At 35.5% G+C, this 25,740-nt stretch overlaps 2 protein-coding genes across 3 annotated transcripts; one reads left to right on the top strand and one right to left on the bottom strand.

Annotated features, from left to right (window-relative positions):
- Positions 1-218: 218 nt before the first annotated feature.
- Positions 219-7,327, top strand: LOC130739920 (disease resistance protein RPV1-like). Of its 2 annotated transcripts, none has more exons than XM_057592391.1 (5): positions 219-1,044; positions 1,424-2,531; positions 3,814-4,131; positions 4,591-6,207; positions 6,513-7,327. In XM_057592391.1, exons 1-5 carry the CDS (start codon positions 557-559, stop codon positions 7,041-7,043), a joined length of 4,062 nt encoding a protein of 1,353 aa, XP_057448374.1. In that variant the 5' UTR covers positions 219-556; the 3' UTR covers positions 7,044-7,327. The 2 variants fall into 2 exon arrangements, with proteins under 2 accessions (XP_057448374.1, XP_057448373.1); XM_057592390.1 differs by having other exon boundaries at positions 224-1,044; positions 3,712-4,131.
- A 791-nt stretch (positions 7,328-8,118) lies between these two features.
- LOC130739918 (phospholipid-transporting ATPase 3-like) lies at positions 8,119-24,143 on the bottom strand. Its single transcript, XM_057592389.1, has 27 exons — positions 23,798-24,143; positions 23,105-23,170; positions 21,994-22,055; positions 21,209-21,290; positions 20,626-20,736; positions 20,259-20,336; positions 20,069-20,165; positions 19,092-19,198; positions 18,833-18,898; positions 17,632-17,753; positions 17,323-17,413; positions 17,150-17,227; positions 16,951-17,067; positions 15,670-15,816; positions 15,496-15,600; positions 14,172-14,314; positions 13,796-13,897; positions 13,656-13,719; positions 13,357-13,569; positions 11,091-11,256; positions 10,903-10,982; positions 10,568-10,807; positions 10,196-10,417; positions 9,947-10,114; positions 9,382-9,744; positions 9,179-9,285; positions 8,119-8,634 (listed from the first exon to the last, which is right to left on the bottom strand). The coding sequence occupies exons 1-27, from the start codon at positions 23,975-23,977 to the stop codon at positions 8,328-8,330; spliced, it is 3,684 nt and encodes a 1,227-aa protein (XP_057448372.1). The 5' UTR covers positions 23,978-24,143; the 3' UTR covers positions 8,119-8,327.
- Between the last annotated feature and the right edge of the window lie 1,597 nt (positions 24,144-25,740).

Below are 25,740 nucleotides of genomic sequence, written 5' to 3'. Positions count from 1 at the left end.
TAGCTTAAAATATTAATTATTTCTCTCTCATTCAAATTACTTTATTACTTTATGAGTTTTGTTTTATTATTTTATGAAAATAAAAAGTATAAATAATGGGGTTGGTGAGACCAAATGAATAGTGGTAAGAAGTAAGAACTAAGAACTCATGGTTTGAGCAAAATTGCTTGAGAGTTGCTTAAACACATTTTTCAATACGAACACACATAAATAGTGTTAAGAACTAAGAAATAAGAACTAGCATTGGAAATGGTATAATAGGCTAAGCCTTTGCGAATTGGCTATTTGTTCATACTTCATATGTTGAATTTACGTGTTTATGAATGATAGTAGAAAAATTAACATAAAAGCAATGAGAGTCAATTAGTGCATAACAACAATGTTCTAAACAAACAAGTTACAAACACACTTGCATTATGAAAGAAAACCCAAGACTCAAGTCAAAGCCTATTCTTCTTCTCTGTGCTCTCCTTCACCACAACGTCTGCATGTGCAGAGCACTGAAGGACCCACGACCGACAAACTGAACCTCAAGTCAAAACAAAGAAACATTGCAATGCCGCCGGAAACTGACGTCACGCCATCGTCGCCACCGCCGGCTTCTTTCAGGCTCCGTTGGGACGTGTTCCTGAGCTTCAGGGGAACCGACACGCGCCACACCTTCACGAAGGACCTCTACAACGCGCTCCACGCCCGCGGGGTTCGGGTCTTCCGTGACGACGACGGGTTGGGCCGCGGCGATGAGATAAAAGCGAGCCTTCTGGAGGCCATTGACGACTCTGCGGCTTCTGTCATCGTTCTCTCGGAGGACTACGCCTCCTCTCGGTGGTGCCTGGAGGAGTTGGCCAAGATTTGCGACTGTGGGAGGTTAATCCTGCCCGTTTTCTACCGGGTTGACCCGTCGGATGTCCGAAAGCAAAAGGGTCCATTTGAAGGGTCTTTCAAGTCCCATGCAGAGAGGTTTGAGGCAGAGAAGGTTCAGCTCTGGAGGGATGCCATGGCCAAAGTGGGTGGAATCGCTGGTTGGGTTTGTCAAGAAAACAGGTGGTTTTTCTTTTACATAGAGAAAAACCAGAACTCGTTTAAATTTCTCTAGATAATTGGTTGGATCACATAACAGAACTCGTTTAGGTTATGCTTTTGAAACAGGAAACTTAATTCTTTCAAATAGATTATCAAAGGTTCAATATAATATTAAATTAACTTTAGCACATGTCTCTTTTGCTGTTTTTTATAATTTATCTTTGTGTTTTTTAGTGATTGTGTATATGTATAATGTACTTCAGATTAAACTATTGGGATTGTTTCTGTTTTCTTTGTTTCTGAGTTATGTTATGGAATATTTGGTTTGTTGTTTTTTGGTTTTGATTTGTGTGATTTACTAATTTTCTATTAATGGTTTGTTTATTGATTTACTTTGCAGTGACAGTGATAAGCTCATTCGAGTTTTGGTGGAAACAGTTATGAAGCAGATGAGGAACACTCCACTGAGTGTGGCTCAGTATACAGTGGGGGTTGATGATAAAGTGGAAGAGTTAAAAAAGTTGCTTGATGTGAAAATCAATGATGTGAGGGTTCTGGGGTTGTATGGGATGGGTGGTGTTGGTAAAACAACTCTGGCCAAGAGCCTCTTCAACACCCTTGTAGTTCATTTTGAGCGCCGCAGCTTCATTTCAAATGTCAGAGAAGTTTCAAGACATGGTGATGGTGGTGGTTTGGTTTCTCTTCAAAACAGAATTCTTGGTGATCTTTCCTCTGGTGGAACAGTCAATGATGTTAATGATGGTGTTTCGGCTATCAAAAGAGTATTACAAGGAAACAAAGTTCTGCTAATCTTGGATGATGTTGATGAGATACAGCAGCTTGATTTTTTGATGGGTAATAGGGAATGGTTTCATAAAGGAAGCCGAGTTGTGATAACAACAAGGAATACACAAGTTTTACCTGAAAGTTATGTTGATATGTTCTATGAGGTGAGGGAATTGGAATTATCTGCAGCTCTAGCATTATTCTGTCACCATGCAATGAGAAGAAAAAAGCCTGCAGAAGGTTTTTCGAATCTATCAAAACAAATTGTAAAAAAAACTGGAGGGTTGCCTTTGGCTTTGGAAGTTATTGGCTCTTTTCTGTTTGATAAGAGGACGAGTAAGGAGTGGAAAGATGCTTTGGAGAGGCTGAAGCAGATTCCTCATCCAGGTGTTCAGGATGTGTTGAAGATCAGTTATGATGCGTTGGATGAACAGGAGCAGTGCATATTCCTTGACATTGCTTGTTTATTTGTGCAAATGGAAATGGAAAGAGATGATGTGGTTGATATATTGAATGGGTGCAATTTTAATGGAGAGATAGCAATAACAGTCCTTACTGCTAAATGTCTGATCAAAATCACTACCCGTAATGTTGTGTGGATGCATGATCAAGTTAGGGACATGGGGAGGCAAATTGTTCAGAATGAAAGCCTTACAGATTATGGTCTGCATAGCAGGCTCTGGGACCGTGATCAAATATTGACTGTTTTGAAGAGTAACAAGGTAAATGTTGTAGGAGGCCTTCCCAATTCATCCCTTGTGATGCTGCTACCAAGAGAGAAACTGAATCAGATTAATATTTCTTCTGGTGTCTTGTTTGTTTCTGGCCTTTTGTATTTGCAACCATATTTCTGTTGCCATCTATTTAGCAAGATGCTTGGAAATATAAGAATATATTTTTCTTATCATAAAGACATAAAATTTCATACCTTCTTATCATCTAAATTTTTTGTGTTGATCTCTTTTTTGGTAATCTTTCACAAAATTCAATAGAGTTCCACCTAAAAAATGTGTGGAGTTTTCAAAATGTAAACTAATCACAGTGAGTGTGTTGGAGTGTGTCTTTAAAAGTGTTTTGGTAGCATTTCTCTTAATATTTATGAAAGTAGAGACAATTATAATTTCTTTTAAATATAATGTTATGTGGAATTTTCACATATTTAATTTCGAGTCTTTTGTATGGAAAATGAAGAGCTAGCCCCACAAGGATGTGGATGTCTAGGGCTTGAACAAGAATGTCTCCAGTGGAGGAGACCTGTATTAGATAAAAAAAAATGTTATGTGAAGTTTTCACATGAGAGAAACTTAAGCATTAATGTAGGATTTTTCCTCTTGCTTGATGCATCATATGTGAGTCTGTATTTGTGTGTGTGTATATCTTGAGTAGGTGTGTTTGGAAGAACTTATTTGAATTTATCGTATAACATAAATAAAGTGTTTGGTTAAGTTTATAAAAGTAGTTTATGAACTACCTATAAGATATTTTGAGTTTATTTTCATAAACTTCTCAAATTAGCGTATGAACAAGCACTTATGTTTACCTATAAGATATTTTGACTTTTTTTAAAATCTTTTTTCAACAAGATTATAAAGAAGCGCTTATTACCTTAAGTACTTATACTTAATTAAGCTATTTATCCCTAGTGAAATTCCCATGAGTCCCATCAGATATAGAATGAGACTCACATAATTAACATGAATTTCATTCAATACTAAAATCATTCCTGATTATTGATTTGAAGAAGCTGGACAGCATTTTGTGGAGACTTCTTGCAATCTGTGTGGAATAAGTTTGCTTTGTGAAATACTGAAGAACCTTAATCCTTCCAAAATAATCACAGTAGTAGTTATAAATTTATTCATTTAGCTCCTTGGAAATTTAATAATGAAACAATACATGTAGGGAACTAGAAGTACTCAAGGGATTGTCCTAGATTGTGTGAAGAAAAACAGCTCAAATCCTAGAAATCGCTCTGCTGATGAAATTACTTGGGATCACTTTCAGCAAAAGCCCAGTTGTAAATCTGCATCAGCATTTATCAAAGAGAAGTGTAAAAAGTATATGCAGGACAGAGAAGAGAAAGCAAAAGAGGTTGTCCTTCAGACAAAGCACTTTCAACCAATGGTTTCCTTGAGATTGCTTCAAATAAATTATTCCAGATTGGAAGGACAATTCAAATGTCTGCCTCCTGGACTAAAGTGGTTGCAGTGGAAACAATGTCCATTAAGGAATTTGCCTTCAAGCTATAATCCTTTGGAGCTTGCTGTGATTGATCTCTCAGAAAGTAAGATTGGAAGGTTATGGGGCAGGCGCAGTAACAAGGTGTGCTTTCTTATTAACTAATGAACTCACTGTTTATTTTTACATCAATGAGTTCTAGAACAGGGCATTTTCTATTTAAATGTAATAGTTATATTGTTTTCTTATAAAGTAACATTCAGTTGAGTCATTTAACAATATATGTGAGATCAATTTGGTCATCCAAATAAAGTTGATATCTATTTAATTCTCCATAAGAAAAAGACTTAAATATCATCTTTGAACATATGGGTTGCAAGATTGAGGAACAAAAGATTAAATTTTGATCAAAGAATTTAAATAAATGCCAACTTTCAACTTTTTTTGAAAGATCAAGTTAAGATTGTTTATGATTGAGAGTTTGAATTAATATAAAAAAGACTAAATTGGTGTCACCTGTATATTTTATTTAAAGAATTTAAATGGATATTTGTCTTTTCTGCATTTATCAATGATTTCAAAACTTGGATGTTTCTTTCCCAGGTGGCTAAGCACTTGATGGTTTTAAAACTCTCCAGATGCCACAGATTGACAGCAACTCCGGATTTAAGTGGCTATCTATCTCTGAAAAAAATAGTTTTGGAAGAATGCTCTCATTTAACTAGGATCCATGAATCACTTGGAAACCTAAGTACCTTGATTCACTTGAACTTGCACCAGTGCTATAACCTTGTTGAAGTACCTGCTGATGTCTCTGGTCTGAAACATCTTGAGGACCTTATTCTTTCTGGCTGCTGGAAGCTGAAAGCATTGCCGACAGACATAAGCTGCATGATTTCTTTAAAACAACTTGTTCTTGATGAAACTGCTATAACTGAGCTACCTGGTTCCATCTTCCACCTGACAAAGCTTGAAAAGCTGAGTGCAGATAAATGCCAGTTTTTGAAGAGGTTACCTACCTGCATTGGGAATCTCTGCTCACTGCAGGAATTGTCTCTTAACAACACAGCATTGGAGGAATTACCTGATTCTGTTGGTTGCTTGGAGAATCTTGAGCTGCTTGGTTTGGTGGGGTGCAGGTCCCTCTCTTTGATTCCTAACTCTGTTGGGAAACTAATTTCATTGAAAAGATTACATTTTGATGTCACTGGAATTAAAGAATTGCCTGATTCTATTGGTTCTTTATCATATTTAAGGAAACTCTCTGTTGCAGGCTGTAGTTCTCTTGACAGGTTGCCTCTGTCAATAGAAGCTTTAGTTTCTATTGCTGAGCTTCAGTTAGATGGCACATCAATCACCAATTTGCCAGATCAAGTTAGGGCCATGAAAATGCTTAAAAAGCTTGAGATGAGAAACTGTCAGCATCTCAGGTTTCTACCAGCATCAATTGGCTTCCTGTCAGCTCTTACGACTTTGGACATGTATAACACTAACATAACTGAATTACCAGACTCAATTGGAATGTTAGAAAATCTTACCAGGTTGAGATTAGACATGTGCAAACAGCTCCAAATGCTTCCAGCTTCCATGGGAAATTTGAAATCCTTGCAAAGGTTACTCATGAAGGAAACAGCAGTTACCCATCTACCTGATAGCTTTCGAATGCTTTCAAGCCTGGTTGAACTACAAATGGAAAGAAGGCCTTATCTTAATGCGGTTGGAAACAACGTGCCTCCAATAGACATAATTTCTAACAAGCAAGAAGAACCTAATTCAGAGTCGATCTTAACCTCTTTCTGCAATCTAACCATGCTGGAACAGCTAAACTTTCATGGATGGAGTATATTTGGAAAAATTCCAGACAATTTTGAAAATCTGTCATCACTGGAAACCTTAAGTTTAGGGCACAACAATATTTGCAGTCTTCCAGCAAGCATGAGAGGCCTCTCCTATCTCAAAAAGCTTTATTTGCAAGATTGCAGGGAGCTGATGCTTCTGCCTCCTCTTCCTTCTAGCTTAGAGGAGCTTAACATTGCAAACTGTACAGCAGTAGAGTACATATCTGATATTTCAAACTTGGACAGGTTAGAGGAGTTCAACCTTATGAATTGCGAAAAGGTGGTGGATATACCAGGCCTTGAACACTTGAAGTCCTTAAGAAGGTTGTACATGAATGGTTGCATTGGATGCTCCCTTGCTGTGAAGAGAAGATTTTCCAAGGTATGTCATTTTTCTATCTAACTTATATTTCCGTCCTCCCCACCCCTTTCAAAGGCTTTTGCAATATGACCAAAATAGTTCTTATATAGGGTAGAGCAGTCCTCACCCCTGATGTAGCTTTCAGGGTAGAGTTATGCCTAATGAACTTGAATTTCAATATGGTATCAAAGATCCCGTAGATGTTCAGTCTTGATAGAAACACTTGTAAATTTTGTATTAGATTTATTATGTCTGGTTCTGTTTATCTTAGATTTGTTTTGTACTTCTTTTCTATATTGTAAGACCACTTGTAAATTTTGTTCCAGGTTCTACTAAAAAAGTTAAAGATTTTGATTATGCCTGGAAGCAGAATTCCAGATTGGTTCTCAGGGGAATCAGTTGTGTTTTCGAAGCGAAGAAACCGTGAGCTTAAAGGTATAATTTGTGCCGGCGTGCTTTCTTTCAACAATATACCAGAAGACCAAAGAGATAAACTGCAGTTAATGGATGTTCAAGGAAAAGTCTTCAATTTGACTGACAATGTTTACAGCACAACGTTTCGCCTTCTAGGAGTACCTAGGACAAATGAACACCACATATTTTTGCGCAGATTTGGAGTTCACACTTCCTTGGTTTTTGAGTTAAAAGATAGGTGTACCTTGCATTTGACAAAGCGAAACCCGCCCTATGTTGAGGGGCTGGAGCTGAAGAATTGTGGAATATATTTAGTGTTTGAAGGTGATGATGATTTTGAGGGAGATGAGGGATCACTAGAAGAAGGTCAATACTCTGTTTCACAAAAATTAGCTAAGTTCTTCAACACTAGTGCAGAAGGTGACCCTGATCTTCGTGTGTGAATAATGGTAATATAATTCTTCATATCAACTCCAAGAGATCGAAAAAAGAATTATATGCACAGTTGGATACCTAGGTGTTAGGTCATCATGCAGATTTCTTACGTGAAATCCTGAGTTTTTAAAACCACAACAAACTCCATACATTATATTTTTCCCTTGATGTTCCATTCTTTCACATTTATCACTTTTTTTCTCTTTGTCATTTGCTTACATTGTCAATGCAATGACTTCCCTATTAAAGCAATGGCACATGGTCTTACAGTTAATTTTTCAAAACAATCAATATTCAAGGTGATGTTCTCTCAAAAAAAAGGTGATGTTAAAAGTATTAAGATTTCGCTTACATTTAAAAGGATTTGTATATTGTTGAACAAACTAAATTAAATATTTTTTAACATTAGATAATATTGTTAATAATATATTAACATAATATATTGATAAATTATGTTAATTGTTAAGTCAAAGTTTTAACTTATATGAAACTATCATTTTGCATATTTTTAAGACAAAAAAAATGAATATTTAACTGACATGAAATCATTAAACTATAGAGGTATCAATAAAAAGATAAGTTATTTATATATGCATTACCTATATTTGAATAAAATAACTTTATTAAATTTTAAAAAAAATTGAATTTTGTTAGGTTCTAACCGGTTTAATATTTTGTTTGGTTACCAACAAGGTCTAACACAACTGATAGATAGCTTGACTTTTTAAGCATCTAGTCCAAGGTTCAACCCCTAGTTGATGTGTATAAAGAATGATTTGTTGAGTGAGACCACCCCACTTAATGTTATCTCTAAGTCTTAAGAGGATTATTCTCAAATAAAAATTATTTTGTTCGGGTTTTACTAGGTTTGACCATTCTTTACCGATTTTCATTGGTTTTAAACCAACTGATTTTTACCTTCAAAAAATCGGTCACATTACTGGTTTCTGGTTGAACATGCCAGTTTGGTCCAGTTTTTATAAGAGAAGGTACTCCATAAACCCTGCTTTTCGCACACACAAAAATCCCTGCTCTACTTGCCCCAGCACAAACAACGGGCTAGGAGGGAAGAAAGACAAAATATGCCTAACTAAAAATTACTAATTTGTACCTAACAGTATTAACAAATATATAATACGGCACACGCTAGCTTTACAAATTTCCTAGGGCTGGCTCTCAAATGAAAAGTTAAAACTAAGTCTATGTACACGATCATCTAATCCAAATTACTTCAACTACTTTCTTGTTAGCTGAACAAAGAAAAAAAATACATTCTCCTGGTTTGAACCAAATTACTTTTTCTGTACAATCTTTGGCCGAGATCTCATACTTGCTCGTCTTGCAACATCCCAGGCCCTTTGTGGGGCATGTACACCAAACTGTGCGGCAAAAAATGACTCATAACCAGGTGAGTCAAAAGTGAACCCAGTGTGCTTTGTTGTCTCACGTGATAGTTGAGATAGGGCATAGCTCCTTCCCTCAGATGGAGAAAGCCGGTCCCCTGTCTCTAGCAGTTGTGCCCTGCCGGTGTCATCATTCTCATGTTTGTGCATCTCTTGAATTATCTGATAATCATAAGGGAAGAACCATCTCTGAACCCTGTAACCAGAGAAACTAAACTGAATAAACATAAACAGGGACCACAAAAACATAGTTATCAATGAATTACATTAATTTTTACACTCATCCTGTCTTCCAAGCTATCTGTTGCAACCATACATGCAGTTATGACATAAGATTCTCATTTAAGAGGCATGCTTCGGTCGCATGTTCATAAAATAAATTGATTATGGCGTTAAAGTGCAAAACATATTATGATTGACGTGAAAGATCATAATACAGCAACAATATTAGCAGTTAAACATCCATGTTAAAAATTAACAAGTTCTTGAAGGTTGAAACTAAGACACTTTTTCTTTTTTAACAAGCTGACTTCCAAAACATGACTCAAGTTGAATATTTAATAAAACGCTTCATGTAAATTCCATACAAAAGTGATTCATCCTTTTCTATGTTCGACCTAATGTCCCATAGAGCGTAATGATATCTCCATAACTAACAAGCAAGGACATAAGAACGAGCCAAGAGTTCATCAAGCGTAGACAAAAAATATTAGCCAAGAGATCTTAAATTTGAACCTCACCCTTGGTACACAAAGTCACCAAAAAGTGCCGCGGCAGGGACAAGAATTAGTGTGAGGTAGAAATATAATGTGTTCATCAAGACATATATGACAAAATACACATTCTCCTGCAGGTAAATGTAATACAGCTCAAGTTAACAGAGTTTCTAAGGCGTAATAAGGAAAGTACTGAAGATTATTTTCGATAGAGAGAGAGAATTCACCTGTCGATCATAAGGAGTGCTGATCACTGAATCTATTAAAACAAAAATAAACCACGCTAATATACTTCCACCAACACTAATGTAGTGCCATCTTGTGATTGAATTACTAATCATAAGAACTCGCAAGTTGACTGTTACTACAACACATGTGAAGGCCATTGTGCTGACATCCCAGAGTCCAAATGTCTTGCCTGCTGAATTTTTAGCACTTAAACTGGACGAACTCACAAAATAGAAGAATATTAAAGACTGGTAGACAGAAAAGAAGGCCCATATAGCCACAATTTTCCATTTGAAAAATACATTTCTTATTCCCTCCCTGTATAGTTCAGGATACTTCTTGGATAGAGATGCATTGACATCCTAGCAAAGGTACAAGCAAATAATTAAAACATGTAATCATCATCTGAAATAAACATCTACTGTAACAAGTGAAGCACTAAAGGGAAATGGTCACAAGTAAATTGTATGTGTTCCCGTCCCGTAGAAAGCAATAAAATCCCTTCTCCCCCTTCCCCCCCAAAAAAAAAGTCGCAAATCCAGATTATTGGAGATAATGTGATACCTTGTCAAATAGTCCAACAATGACCACAGGAAGTGCTGTGAAGATAACATTATATAATGACTGAAACCAATCATCATAAAATCTCTGGCCAGAAAACCCAGTTTGAAAGGTAAACCAAAACTGAGTAAGAGTGAATGTGAGATTCTTGTAAAAGAAGTAAGTCACCACCTGCAATAAATAATTTTAAAGGATGATACAACCAAAAACGGAAGCAATGAAATAATTGTACAGTTCAAAAAAACATGACACCTTGCATATTCGAAGATATGACCACCGGCCATGAACAAGCAGCAAATCTGCAAGGTAACGAAACTGTGCAATGGCAAAATCACTTGCCATCACAGCTTGCATCCCCTCCAATCCACTTATCCCAACGCCAACATGAGCAGCTTGGATCATGCTAACATCATTGGCTCCATCACCAATACTAAGTGTTATTTTTTGTGCACCTTTCTTGACCAAACGCGTGACCTATAAGCATAAGAAGTTATAAGGCAAATAAACCCAAGCACCCCCATCAAAGTAGGCCAAAAATTGATTCAAAATTAGCTTTTTGCTTAACAAATGTCTACATATCAACAAGAATAATAAGGTTAGCAGACAATGGTGCATGAGTTTTACCTGTGCTTTCTGTAAAGGAGAAACGCGGCAGCAAACAACTGTATGACAATTCAAACTCAAATTCAGCAGCATGACTCGCAAACTAGGATCCAATGCATACATTAGACATTTTCCATCAATTACAAGTGCTAATTTTGGTCCAGATAGAGAGCTAAAATGGCTTTTTGCTTCTTCAAAGCACTTCTTCAGTTCTTTCTTCACTTCTTCTTTAATAAACCGTGCAATTTCTACTTGGTCCCCCTAATGAAATTATAGAACAGTAAAACTGTAACAGTCAGAAATAAAAGAATTAAGAATTATGTCAGCAAAACGTGAAAGCTAAAAATGGAGCTCACCCTGTCTTCAACTTCTCTAATTGCATCAGTTTCTGAACTGATAATAAACTGTTTCATCTTATTGTTTATTAAATTGCATGCTGCAGGCAAATAGCAGAAACATTAATTTAAAATGAATGGTAATTTTTCTTATTCTGCACAAGGTTATCAATATACAGAAAAAATGGCTCCATTCAAAGCAGACTCACCACAGGCAATATTAATTGCTGTTTCAATCTTGTCCCCTGTGAGCACCCAAATTTTAATGCCAGCTCTTTGAAGAATATCTATGCAGGCTGGTACTCCATCTTGAAGCTTGTCCTCTATGGCAGTGCTACCAATTAAAATGAGATCAGTTTCTATAAGTTCTGCCACCTGTATTATTTCGGTATGAGTAAGAATACAACATTTCACATTTAGTGAAATAATACAGGTAATCTTACATTTTTTGTACCAAAAAATTATGATTTAGTGCCTAACCTTTGATTAGATCAAGTATGTCTAGTTAGTTTCTTTCATGCAACTCAAGAAAGGAAACCATTGGCATGGAAACTATAATTTCAAAGTTAAATATAGAGTTAAAGCTAACAAGAATAACCTAGTTGTTTTATTGTTTATTTCTGATCTTTATATCATTCTCCACCGTCTAGCTGAGCATGTAATCTAGTGAACAATGAGATGAAAAAGTTATTATCAGCTAGGGAGCAGGTGCAACTATAGAAGTTAAAGACAAGACAAGCTGAATATTGTTGCTTACATGTTTTACTGAAGTATTTTTTAATGCTTTGTTAATTTGTTATCATCATAGACTCTTATGTAACTTTTAGCGAAGCCCAGCAGAAACTGCACAAATCGTTAAGTGGAAAAATTTCTGAACAAGTTCCTTGAGGAAGAAAGGCTATTTTCATGCTCTTCCTGTACTAAGTAGCAAACTAGAAATTGTAATTGATAGGAAGTATCTAATGATTGTAGGCACAGATTACAGTTTAGGAATGAAGCTGATAAACATGAGTTAAACTTGTCATGCTGTTTCTATTGGCTGAAATAGCAGAGCTATTTCTTTCTAACCTTCAGGTTACATCACTCCAGTGAGGCTAGGTTGCAACTTGCAAATATAAATTTAAAGCTAAGATTAATAAATCAGCACAGTTGTATCTATCTACAGCTCTAGATTCCCGTTAGAATTGGTTAACATTTTATTGTTGAAACTTTATTGTCTTACTTGCAATTGTATTCCCAATTTATCACCAAGTTCCAACAAGGAGTAAAGGGAATTTATTTTATAGTTCACGAAATTTACTAACCCACCCAGTCTAGTTGGAGAAAAAATCCCTAAAATTCATCGCAACAAAGAGTTCTTCATCAATGAGACAGGAAACATGTGTCGAAAACTTGGTACCAAACTTCAACACATTAACTAGCTAGTTTAATATAATTCTCAATACATTATTATCAAGAAATTATAGCAAAGTTCAGAAGGAACTATAGTAGCAAATTTAACTAGCTACTAACACCGGAAATTGACATAAGTGTTTAAATGCTGATGTTTGCTTCAGTTAGTTGCTTTCTGTTGAATTATGAAGTGAGTCCTTAAAGTTTAGACTTTAGAGATCTGATTTATTAATATCAATTGATGTTTCCTTGCGTAAGTAGTTTTCTTATTTTGTCGGGAGATTATGAAAGCTGTTTCCTAAAATCTCTCTTGGTTGATTAGTTCTTTGTGTTGTAAATAAGGAATTAATATAAGAATTATTATTAGAAGATTATATTCAGTATTAGGAGATTTATTCTTTTATTAGGAGATTATGTACATAATTAGTTATTTCCTTATGTAGGATTAGTCTTCTTCTATATAATGTAATTACCCTTTGTATTCTGATTAAGAAATAATAATACAATTTCTCCTATTCAAGTCTTTGATTTAGGAGATCTGTTTCTGGTATCAAGGAGATTCACTGGCAGACCCATTGCCACTTTTTCTCCAAATATAAGTGTACATATTTCTCTGTTTTTTATGATCAATTGAAATACGAGAATATCACAATCTTCTTCTCTGAAAAACAATGCTGTCTATGACAAAAAATATACTCCCTCCGTTCCTATTTAACTGTCCATTTTGAAGAAATTTTTTTGTTCCTATTTAACTGTCCACTTAGCATTTCAAGAGAGCATTAAATGATGTTTTTACAACAAACGCCCTTGTCAGTACAATAAATGAGGAGAGATAACACATACTTTAAAGGGTAAAATAGAAAAATAATCCTCACTTTTTCTAAAAATCAACAAAATTAATCACACCCTTAATATGTGTGCCTCCACTCAAAGTGGACAGTTAAATAGGAACGGAGGGAGTATTGGCAAAAAATTGGACTAGTGATGCAAACCAAACACTTACATTTACAAATTTTACCTTGAAAGAAAACTAATTTGATGGTAAATATGCACATAAAGGCCACCAAAGTAGGATAAATGTACCTCATCTAACTTCTTTTCCCGATCACGTAGAGAAGATTTGGCCTGGATGAACTTCTCATTCCAGCTTTCATAAACATCAGGATGTAATTCTTTGTAAGCCAGGCATAATGTGCGTAGTCCAGAAGATCCAAATTGTTCCAAATACTCCCTAGTCACTTTTTTAATATCATTATAACCATCTGCTAATCTTTCATAGATTACAGAATCAGCACCCTGTGAAAAGCAAGTTCCATTAAGGATATTAACTTAGACAAAGTTGTGCAATTTCAATGTCATGGACAAGTCTCAAGAAATTTTACCTTACAGTACAATACAAGCCTCCCATTTGGATAACGGCATAAAACAGATTGACGCTTCCTTGTACTATTAATCGAACAAAGATTACAATTGTCATCCAAAACCTTGAAAATATGTACCAAAAAGGGGGACAAATGGTTACCTGTTAAACTCAAGCACATTCAAAATCTCATACGAGACTTCTTGAATTTTACCAATTTTCTCAACATGAGATTCACGAACATATATCATCGTAGGCGTGCGTCTGGCAAGTAATAATGCTGATTAGAATCAACTCAGACAGCAATTACCTTAAAACTTAGTATCTCTATCAACAAACTGGTAGCAGAACCAAGAGAAAATGAGCATGTTCATGGGTTATAAAGGAATCAGGTAGAACAAATTTTGCTTCAGAGGATAGGGCATTTAAAACTCATACCCTTTTAAATGATAGAATAAATTTTGTTTCATAAAGATAGGTGAGGCACAATGATACAACCATTATACAGAAAACTAGAACATTGTAAAGAAGTCTGAACCTGTAAAAGAAAAAACCGAAGTTCTTCGCAGCAATTACCAAAGCAGACTCATCAGGTGATGCAGCTTGATAGCAGATCTTCTCAGGGGACTCATCCCCCTGGGGAAGCACAGTATGGCATATAGCAAGGCATCTGAAGAATTCCTGCATAGCCATTAACTCCAAATGTTACTTTGGGTTATGTAACAAACTAAACCATAACATAATATTATACCTACACTCCTACAGAATTCAACGTATAAGCATAGTACAAGAAAGCAGCTCAACTGCTTAACTAAAATAGGTAAGCAAGCAAAAGACAAACAAAGGTTACACAAAATGAACCAACTTCTCTTCCAATAACAAAATTCTAAACCCCCTTCTAGGCAGTGGCAACTGTAATTAAAATGTGGCTGCAAATGAACAGAGAGCCTGATTTTGACAAAGCAAGCAGCCCTGTGCTTATTCCTTGTTTTAACAATTAAACAAAAGAAGATCAAAAGATTGTTCAGACACATAAAATTCAGAACAACCTAGAATAGAAATCTAACAAAAATGAACAATAGAAATATGAATGATAAACTATGTATTATTCTTTGTCTAATGATTAAAAGTAAGCTATATTTGTAGCTTGGGTAAGCTTCACCTAGAAGCTTCTAACTGGTATGACTAACGGCCAGCTCAGCATAACAACTTAGCAGACTAGTCACTCGAACAGCATAACTGATTAGCCGGTTCAGCTCTAGCAGCATAACAGCCTAACTTTCACAGGTTTAACAAACTAGCATCCAGTTTACTGGTGCGAGTTTTATCATGAAGTTGTAGGGTATTATGATCATTTACTTCGTGAAAACCATATTAAGAAATCTCCAAGTAAAGAAGTCACAGAGGAAATACACAATGTTTATTGAGATTGAAATTGCACACAAATAACAATATAGAGCCACATAAATGTTGGCATCATGAAACATTATGCATTTATTAAAATCTCAACTGCCTACAGACACTTTTGGGCCTTTGGCCCCCGTATTCAATAAAAAAAAAAACTGCCTACAGCTGCCCATTTCTAGGTACGCAGTCGAGTCATACAAACTTGCATTGAAGTCACTGTACATGGGTGGTGGCAGTAGAGAAATCTTGTTTGTTTAAAGGATACACATGAACCAAAAACTTTTTATATTGTAATGAGAAGCAAACAAGAATATAGTCAACTGATCTGTGTCAACAAACAAAACACATTAAGAAAAGCACATAGATGTAAATAAGATAAAGATCCTTCTAACATAGCTAGATTGAAGCTAGAAATAGATCTCTGCTACTAATTCATGTCAAGAAATATGATTTACCTTGCAGCTATCAGGATTCGGCTCATTCCTCCAAGCTCCTCTCATAAGCCTAGCATCATCAAAATTAAAACCCCTCTCTCGCACTGCATTTGGTGAGACATTTTCCTGCAGAGAAAGAACATTTCTTTTATAAGCATGATCTTTTTATTACTTTCTATTCAACATGTGCTTTACCTTAATTTTAATGCCACTACGCTCTGCTATTCCCTTCTCAATTTCGGTCACGCCATTACCATAGATCTCTCCCCCAATTGAACACTTGAAGAAATCCATTAAGTTTCTTGTTAAAGTTCCAGTCTTGTCAGAGAAAATGTATTCCACCTACTCAAATCAGAAAGTAAAACTTCATAATGCAACTCAGAAGTGACAAAAATAATGCACACAAGCACTTGCAAAATGATAGATTTCAATAGTATCCTTCAGAAATATATATGTAACACCTTTTATAAGATACCACTTCATTACTAGCTTTATTTATATTGAAAACTATATCTATAAAAATTGGTAAGAGTGGAGGATGAGGAAAAAAGAGAAAACAGAAAGAATCAAGCACAGCCATTCCTAACCACCTTAGTTAGAAATGTAGTAGGAGATAATTCAGGAAAGGACAGGATGTAGTAGGAGATAATTCTGGAAAGGACAGGATTAATATATTAAAAACTACTTGAACCAATATGATTTTATGAAATTGATTCTCCAATGTACTAAAAAGGAAGACACCTTAGGATAAAAGTAAGAAGATTCCATACGAAGAAGTAAAATCTTATGCTATTAGGCAATTAAAGTAGTAGTACACAATACACAAAGTTTCATGATTAATTATGCTCAAAATCTTATGACCAATCAAGTAAATTCCGCTGTAGTACACAATACACAAAGTTTCATGATTAATTATGCTCAAAACCATTTGTTCCCTCAGGGAAAGATGTTCAAGACGAATTTTCTCCAAAGAAGGATAGTAGTAAAATGAAGGAAACAGAATATCAGATTTTATTGAATAGAGCAGGGGAAATAATTCTTTTCTGACCAATCAAGTTTTCAGATGGCTTTTGTTAAGTAAAGTAGGTTTTGAAAGGGTTGCGTCAGCCATATTTAGGAGTGTTTCTTCATTATTTCAGAAAGATAAAATTTACTGATCATGGATGAAATTGTGCTTGACTTCGTAGTGATGTCACAGTGCACTAGACAACTTTTTGCTTTTGGTTTTTGAATTTTGAGAAGATCACTCTTCCAGTTTTAGAATCTTCTTTATATTGATTTATTCAGTTTTTTACCAGCAATGACCCACCGAGTGGACCCTAGGAATGCTGAAACTGCGCTCCACAAGGAGGGTGGAAAGGAGGGCTGAGTTCTTTGTGGGAATTTAAATTTCCATGCAATCCTTGCATGTCCCACATCACTACCGAGTTGTCTCAAGTTTCTTTCTGTTAAAAACAAAATATGGTAAGAAATTACCTGCCCAAGCTCTTCATTCAGATTTGATGTTCTGGCCAATGCTGGGGTATTGGTTTCATAATGGTACATGTGCAAGTCCTTGTTAATATATTGAGTGGACTGAATAAATTTGATCATCTGATACAATAACCACAAATAAGATATCCCCTTCAACAAGATGATGGAATTTATAGGACATGTAAATGGCTGAGACACAAACCTCTATCGATACATAAAGTGAAATAGGGATGATTGTTGAGTATAAAGTGAGGAGGGTAAACATAGTCAGAAGGAAAACCTGAAAATATGGTAAGCAGAACCAACAGGCAATAAGTCAACAGGAAATGAGAGAAAGGAGATGGCTATTCATCTCAATAAAGAAATCTGCAGTACCAAAAATCTGTTTCTGGGGTCAAACTGTGCTGAGCCCTCCTCTGATGATTCAAGATGTAAATAAAAGTACTTCTTGTTTACAAAAATAGCACTGCAATTTACAGAAATCCGAAACATATTCACAATCACAATTCAGGACAACAATAGTAGTAGTCATAATAATGTCAATAAATCCAATGTAGTACGCAAATAAAACAAGCCTCATTCTCCTACTAAGACAAGCAGGAGTGCAGGACTACATAGCCCGTAAAATATTAGCATCAATCCAACGGGGTCCACAAAAAGCCAACTACTTTTTTACTCACACACCTGCCTATGGCTCCTATAAAACACATCACAAAGAGAGTTGCAAAAAGAGTGAGTATGAGCTTGTCAAGCTTCCTCTCCAATGTACTTCTTTTGGAAGGAACATTCATAGAATTCATCATCACCTGCAATGTATTCCAAATGTACGTAAAACAGTGTACACAAACAAGCACAGATGTTAAAAATCTTGCAACAAGAGGGGAAAAAAGTAAAACAAAAATTTCTGGGAAATAAATACAGCCCAAAGTAATTTCATACAACTTAATCGAAGAACCTAAGTTAAACCAACTTCCACAAGTATACAACTTTGATGTACTCTCTTGGTCAAAGAAGGATTCTGACACTATCCAGATCTCCTTCGCAGTTGAATAAATCACATTATAACCAACCCACTTTGACAACTATGTTTTGCTAACCCACATTTACGCAAACTCTGTTTTGCAAACTGAAATCCAAACATACACTTTAGCTTTTGGGGTACTTGGTTCATTACATGTATCAAAGCCTTTATAACTAAGTGGTCTAGAGTTCGATCCTTGTTGCCTCCATTATTCTAATTAAAAAAAGTTGAATTTCAGCACAAGGGCCTGTGTGTTGTTCTTGCTTCAAGTCCAATGGACTGTTGCGTGAGGAAGCATGTTAGAAGTATAATATAAACCTATTCATGTATCTTCACCCAACAACTTAAGCACACTTTTAAGTTGTATAATTACTAAAAAGTGACAATTAATGCCCCTAACGGACCCAACTGAACATAGAAGTGACAATTTGGGTGAGTTGAGATGAAAGTTGGTGGGTTGGGTGAATGTGCTCTATAATTTGCCAACCATAATGACACAAAGTTACACAAGACCCAAATGTACTTTTGGAGGTCCAAACTGAAAAACAAACATACTTCTAACATAAACTGTTTGTTAAAGTAATTCCTATATAAGAATACCCCACTAATTCCTAATTAAATTGCAATAACTGTTAATTGATTCTGATTAATTTATCAGAATCAGTATAATCTTCAATGACAAATATGATCACATCAAAAAGCAACCAAAGAATAGGAATATGTCATTGAAACAAATTTCAGCAATCAATGCATTATTGCAATTGAATGTTTCATAACTATATTTGGACTAAATGCAAGACCAAAGACTAGAAAATTGAAAGAGGTATCTATGTATTATCACTAGGCAAAATTTATAGTAGAAACCTTTGTTTCATGTCCTGTAAAAATAACAACCCCAACAATATATTCTGTATTCCTGAGACTGCATCCCTGAATAGGCAAGAAATTTCAATATGTCAATACCAGTCTGGTTGCATCAAAAGGAGCACAAAACATCAGTATCTATCAATGGTAACAAGCAATAAACGATTTTTAAAGCAAATCAACAAAAATCACAAGAAATGTCAACTGCAACAGATATGACTACTTTATGAATGTCAAAGGGAGGAGGAAAATGATATACTCGCAACAACAGTTGATTTGGATTGACAGGAAGAGTTTGGTTTTGAATTATAAGATTCCCAGTGAAGGTATATAATGAGTTGTTTGGTTGTTCACACTGAATTTCACCTGCAAGTAGTGAAAACAACTAGATGTCATGACTTAGTGATAAATGAGCAATAAATCAAATTTTGCTAAAATCGTTAGAGTTGACACCTATCAGCTGATATTGACTGTGCCCTACACAGACACAGCAATAAATCCCTAAAGAAAAAGGAAAGACAACATTTTTGAAAAGTCATACATAAGTTCTAAAAAAATTCTACAGAGCATAGACAATCACAATTCAGGAGTTTCTAATAAAATAGGAAATATGAACCAGGATACTATACAAGTCAATATAAATACTAAATAGTAGGGGGGAACTAGGGTTTTGGCAGCGGAGATGGTGCTAAGCCAATGGGAGGACAGACACCAAGAGAGAGAGTTTCTAGAGAACATGGTTGTACCACAATGATAACATGTTGAAATAAGAATTTGAGAGAAACTGTTTCTCTAAGCTGCAAACTGTTCTCTTTTTTATATTGTGATGGTTATCAATTAAAGAGATTATTAGGAGCAAATCCGTAGCTAACTACATCCAAATTATCACCTAACAATCAGCAATCATAATAATTACAGTTGACAGTATGATAATATTTTAAACATAAAGGGCTAATAATCTAGCAAATTGACAATACTGGTACACCTATACACAAACTAGATCCCACACAAATTAATTGGGAAGCAGAACCAATCAAATCTATAGGTAGTCCATAGTAATGAACGAACGATTCATGCTATGGACTGATTTAAAGGGAACCTTGTACTAAACTGCTCAAATAGATGAGCAATCAAGAATGCTAAAACTTGAATAAAAAATAAATGCACGATGTGAAATCACAGCACACTTAAAAAAGAACATTGACGAGCTGAGAATCGATCAATAAAAAACTAAACCTTTGAACTCAGATGCCTTCTCTGGAGTAAAGTAATCCCAAGTCTTTTCCAATGCTTTCCTAATCTTCAAATTGGTTTCCCCGTCCAAATTAGCTGTCTATCACCCAAAACCCAGGATTAATAAATGGCAAAGACTTCCCTGAGAATGTTAAGACAACACTCATTTTCAGATTGAAATTAATGAATAAACCTCAATGTAGCAGACACCATCAACATTTGTACTAGCCAGGAAAAGCAGATCTGCAGGAAAGAATTCATCCTGCTTAACCTGCAACAATGACCAGAGTTGCACTACAGTAAGTGTCTGCATTGTAAATAGAAACACCCACCAGACCACAATTAAACCATCACAAGCAGCTCAAGAAAACAAATCTCAGAAGATCCCTAGATTAAATGCATCTGCAAACCAAAGTATCAATTATAACCTACAGTTAAAAACAGACTGACAACGGATTTGAAAACTTACAATCCATTTCCAATTTACCATTACAGACACCCTTGTAAGAACCAGTTCAAATGTACGTGTCAAAATTAAATCTCAACATATAGCACATTACCTTGACTAGGTCACCAACTTGCAACTTTTTCCAGGGTATAGACACCCATTCTCGATCTCGCAGTACATCTATCGTACCATTGTTTATTGCCATGTCATTTTGAAAACGCTTCTGTTTTACTCATTCTCAGATAGGTAAGTAAATCAATAAGAGGAATAGGCATACAATACTACAGCCATGATTAAATAAAAAAAGGGTTGATAATATCCAATTAAGAATGCCATCAGAAAATTTTAAGATATGAAACAATAACCAAAATAAAATCACATGAAAAATTTTGGAGGATAAGGGATACCACAAAATGAAAAAAGGGAAAGAAAAATAAAAAGATGACCAAACTAGCAAAGCCACTCCCTCTGCATCTGTTAAGGAAAAGGTTTAATCTTTTACAAACTTTAAAGTAAACATAATAAAATGTTTATTTCTACTTTATAACTATCAATATTCTCCTATAAGATACTCGTTTGGAATTTCCGAAGAAAAACCAATGGAAAGACAAAACTTGAATCTAAGGCTCCCTAAGATTTATGGGAAACATTAGGGAAAAAAAGGAACGTGCAAGGATAATAAATAGCGTTCTCACCCAGTCCTCAAAAGCTTCCTTAATAAGAGAGAGGAGAAGCACCAGAGATAGAGGAAGCACATTAGTTATTGGAGAGACAGGGCTACAACATCAGAAAATATGTAAATACTAATTAGACATTCACTTCTTGATTCAGTAATTAGACTTATGCTTGGTATAAAATTATTAAAAAAACTGTTGAAAAAATTTATATGAATGGTGACCAGCATATCTGTTACATATCACTGATTGTCATCGTCATCGTCACAATAATTAAAGCAAGGAAGAAATGCATAAAGCAAGTCCATGAAAAACAGGATAAAGTAACAAATCATACAAGGGAGGTTTTAATTTGTGGTCTGCAACCGCAATTGCGGCCACAACGTAGAGGCCTTTCAAGTGCCCGTAATGGCATCACGACTGCAAGTGCGGCCATTTCCAACAGCATATGTCCACATTTCCACAATTCAAAACTACAGTATGATAAACTCAAAGTGCAAAGTATGATAAAAATAAATTCAAGCTTAATAGTTGCTAAAAGTTCAATATTTACATGACATCAAGCAAGGCTTCTTATAGAGAATATTTCATTTAGTATGACTTTAGCTGAATTAATAATTAAGGAGCCAGAGTACTCAAGTAAATATTTAGAAACAAAAATAAAAAATAAAAAACAAAAAATGAAGCACATATATGATAAAACCCTTGATGCAGACTGTACTGGCATCAAGAAAGCCCAAGTTTAAAATAAAATGCCTTAATAAAGTGGTTCTTTCTGATAACAACAAACTAACTGGAAAAGCTACCTGATGGGTGTGGTAGACAAGACTGAGATTGTAAGAAAGTAGATATTAGCAACCCTCCTGAACTGCAAAAATAAAAGCAAGATAAGTTGGCAATCAATTGAACTCATCGGCTCATATACAAATATGATTTGCTGATAGGTCTAAGGATAAGCCAGCTATTAAACATGTGTATAAAAGAAGGGCTCAAATGGCTAATTAGATATTGTAAAAGGGCTTAAATGTAATTAGTAATAATTAGGCCAGAGGCAGTTATAAGCCAGCTGGCAATTACAGCTATTACAGGCTGTTAGTATAGTTAGAGCAGTTAGCCTATAAATAGGACTGTATTTGCATTAGAAGCTATCTTTGGAGAATTGAGTGTTTGGCTGGTTGAGGAACCAGAGCTGTTCGTGGGAACAGGCATGTAAATCCTAGATTCTCTGTTCTTCCCCAATTCTATAATTCAATACAATCTCTGTCTAGAATCCTTTGATTCTGCAGAAGTAGTTTCAGTTTCTTCCTAATTCTCTACTCAATTGCATACCAGTGTTATCATTTGCCTTAGATAGGCATAAATTAATTTAAAGACAAAATAGTAATAAATAATTTTGAGCACGTATTTCTCTAACTACACGTGATTGAAAACAAAGACACAAACCATTTTCTCTGAGCACAAAGCAAAAATCAAATAACCATTCGACTTCAGCACCGTGATTTTAGACCAATGTTGATGGGAAGAATGCTAATTTAAGAGCAATGATTAGTTTAATGATGTAATCAGCAATGAATAGAATGCCTTAAAAAAAATTGTCACCATAAAAATGATACTCCTCAACCTGGGTGGTATCCTTAATACACATATCTACTTAGACCCAACCAGATTGATTAAATAATTAAAAAAAAAAATTGTGTAAAGTGCTCAAATATATGATACCATAAAGACAAAAAAAACATGTTATCTGCAAGAATTATCATGCGTACTCCGAAAAAACTTGTTAGGAATACAGGTTCCAAACAGTGACAATTCATATAATGGCAGGTAAAGGTCATATTGTTTAAAAAAAATATGGAAACTAAATGCATCTCACACACTCTCAATTCTCAAGAATCAAAAAGCTTAGAAGTAAGTTACCTGTTCAAACAATCCTTTTGGGAGAAAAGTGAAAACGTTGTACTTTGTAGTCGATATTGAGTTCCCCTAACATAAAGGACATCCATTGATCAAAAACTCAAACTTCTTAAATCAAGCTATGTGACATGTATAATATGAATTCCAATATCTGGAATCATGCAAACAGAATACTAAGGAACCTAGGTGTATATACTCCTTAGACAATTTGTAAGCACAGTGCTAGGCCATCTTCTTTCAATGTATAAGTTCAGTAAAACACAGAAATACTAAAGATGCAAAATATTTCATACAGAATGCCATTACTGTTCAATCATGTTGGTGATCACTAGGAACTTGTTTAATTCATACTTGATAGACATAAAATGGCCTTTGATTCTCACATACAACAATTGATCAGCAATTCAGCATCATCAACAGCATAGTTAGGGTGAGAAATTGTTAAACTCAAGTAACCATGATTTCCTTACACAATAGCATTCCTCAATTTCAAACAAACAGTAAACTTACTTCAATCATCCAGTGATAAACAAATTTCTAGTGAACAGTTGCAGAAACTAAATCATTCGAGATTCAGGAACTAAAATCGAAAATTAAAAACGCAGTGGAGAAACTATCTAGAGTTGCAAGGGTTTTGCTGGTTCGAAAATGGAAGAATGAATAGAAACCAGGAGAGAGGAATGTGAGAGAGCGAACCGTTAATCGGACGGGAAGATTGGCGAGGCGATCGTTGCAGAAGATGGTGCGGTGGCCAGGGGCTTGAGGCTGGACTCGGCCGAGTCGAAACGTTCGAGATGAAGGAACGCTCTGGTCCATTCTGGAAGATGAAGATGAAGATGAAGATGAAGATGACGGTTGAGGCTCCTCCAATGTCATGCGTTTTCCGCTGAAAATGAAATGTGAAAAGTGAGAACCAGAGAGAGGGGTTCAGAATTTCAACCTCCCTCTCTCTAATCCAACCCTTGGCGTCATTGCAAATGCAAATTCTTCGTTCCCACGTTTGGCCTTTCGCGTTCGTGGTGTGCATGTACATGGAGCGTGCGTGCTCACCACTCACTAATCTTTCATTACATTAAGTTTAAATTAATCATTACCTTAACCACTCATCGATTAATTGTAATTTTGGATTTGATGCGGTGGGGTCGAGTACTGTTGAAAACGACGCGATAGGAAAGAGCGTGGAAAGAGCTCAATATTATCTGCCACGTCAGATTTCGGAATCAGAATACGATCAGTGTGAGAGTGATATTGAAAGAGACAAAGAAAAGAAGAATGAATGCATGGGAAAATAATTATCAATGGAAGATTAGTTTCGTTGATAATTATACAAGGGCAGTATTATTTTTGTTAGTACTAAAATTAAAAATAAGACAAGAAACAAAGGATAATTAAGATATACTTCTTCTATCTGAAAAAAGCATAGGCAACAGATTTTGAAAAGAGAGAGATCATTGAAAGAAATCACATTAGTATGCACAAATTCAAAGCAGCTAAATAATCAAGTACAAAATTGTATCTCACGACGAATGTGCTTGAAATAAACTTTCAGGGGCGAATGACAATTAAGATAACCTTTTACAAGACATCAAACAAGCGATAAGACATGGTATGGGCTTAGGCAAACGAATGACATCCAAGAAATTTAGAAAACCTGTCTTCCCCTCAGAGGATGAGTTTCAAATAATGTCTCCATCACCCTGGCAAACGAATGACATCCAAGAAATTTGGAAAACTTGTCTTCCACTCAGATGATGAGTTTCAAGTAATGTCTCCATCACCCATGTAGGGCCATGAGATGCTTAAAACTCACATAGATCTCCACAGTAAAATAAAGGGCAACAAACAAGTGGATCCGGCACCACATTTTTCACCCAAAACCTTAAGACATTTGATGTTTGAGTTACCTCACTTATAAAGTATTCAACACTGTCATTTTCTTCCAATATGAGACTTACTCCTACTTGATATTCCAACAATCTTCCCCTCAAGTGTGAGTCAATCTCAAACGATAACCTCTAAATACTTGTACTGTCGGTGAGATATTTATAAAGGTTTTGCGAATGGCTGAGAAAAGAGTGATAAATCGTGGACCGGTCATCCTGCGTTGCTGCACTTTCAATTCATTCATGTTTCTGAACATGTTTGGAACATAGACCGGAATAAAGTTCTTAAAGGTGATACAAGGAATAAAGTTCTTAAAGGTGATACAAGCACGGGATTCTCATGAGGAAAAACTTATAAACACTGTTCTTGATGGTTGTTTGGTTTCTTGACCTAGCCCATGTTCAAGATGTTCACCCTGATCAACTTGGCAGAGATGCGACAGTTGGTTGGAACGTGATTTGTAAATGGCTCACAAATTAGTTTAAAAAATTAAAACTCCTAAATGTATACAAAAAACCGAAAGTCACCTCAATTGTTCGGGAATCACCAAATCACCTTACTTGGTAACACATACAATTAGACTTGGCCCATTACATTAGCCTAAGAAACAATAACCAAAGAAGCAACAAGTGTAGAAGAACATTATGGAAAAGCGATGTTAAGCAGCACAGAAAGGCGAAAAAACACGATGAAACGGACTGAGACACAATACATTGTTACTTTGCCTAGGATGCCTTAGCAAAGCGAGAATGTAA

This window comes from Lotus japonicus, chromosome 2 (genome assembly GCF_012489685.1).
Source record: "Lotus japonicus ecotype B-129 chromosome 2, LjGifu_v1.2".
NCBI lineage: Eukaryota > Viridiplantae > Streptophyta > Magnoliopsida > Fabales > Fabaceae > Lotus > Lotus japonicus.
This window is presented reverse-complemented; position numbering and strand designations above follow the sequence as displayed.

What these genes read in the sequence shown, in the direction of transcription:
- LOC130739920 (XM_057592390.1), top strand. Translation starts at nt 557, where the DNA reads ATGCCGCCGGAAACTGACGTCACGCCATCGTCGCCACCGCCGGCTTCT. An exon ending in TGGGTTTGTCAAGAAAACAG is followed by an intron (nt 1,045 to 1,423) that starts GTGGTTTTTCTT and finishes TTTACTTTGCAG; the next exon opens with TGACAGTGATAAGCTCATTC. An exon ending in GGGGCAGGCGCAGTAACAAG is followed by an intron (nt 4,132 to 4,590) that starts GTGTGCTTTCTT and finishes TTTCTTTCCCAG; the next exon opens with GTGGCTAAGCACTTGATGGT.
- LOC130739918 (XM_057592389.1), bottom strand. Translation starts at nt 23,977, where the DNA reads ATGACATTGGAGGAGCCTCAACCGTCATCTTCATCTTCATCTTCATCT. An exon ending in TTCGGTTTTTTCTTTTACAG is followed by an intron (nt 13,898 to 14,171) that starts GTTCAGACTTCT and finishes ATTACTTGCCAG; the next exon opens with ACGCACGCCTACGATGATAT. An exon ending in AATGTGCTTGAGTTTAACAG is followed by an intron (nt 13,720 to 13,795) that starts GTAACCATTTGT and finishes TTCGATTAATAG; the next exon opens with TACAAGGAAGCGTCAATCTG.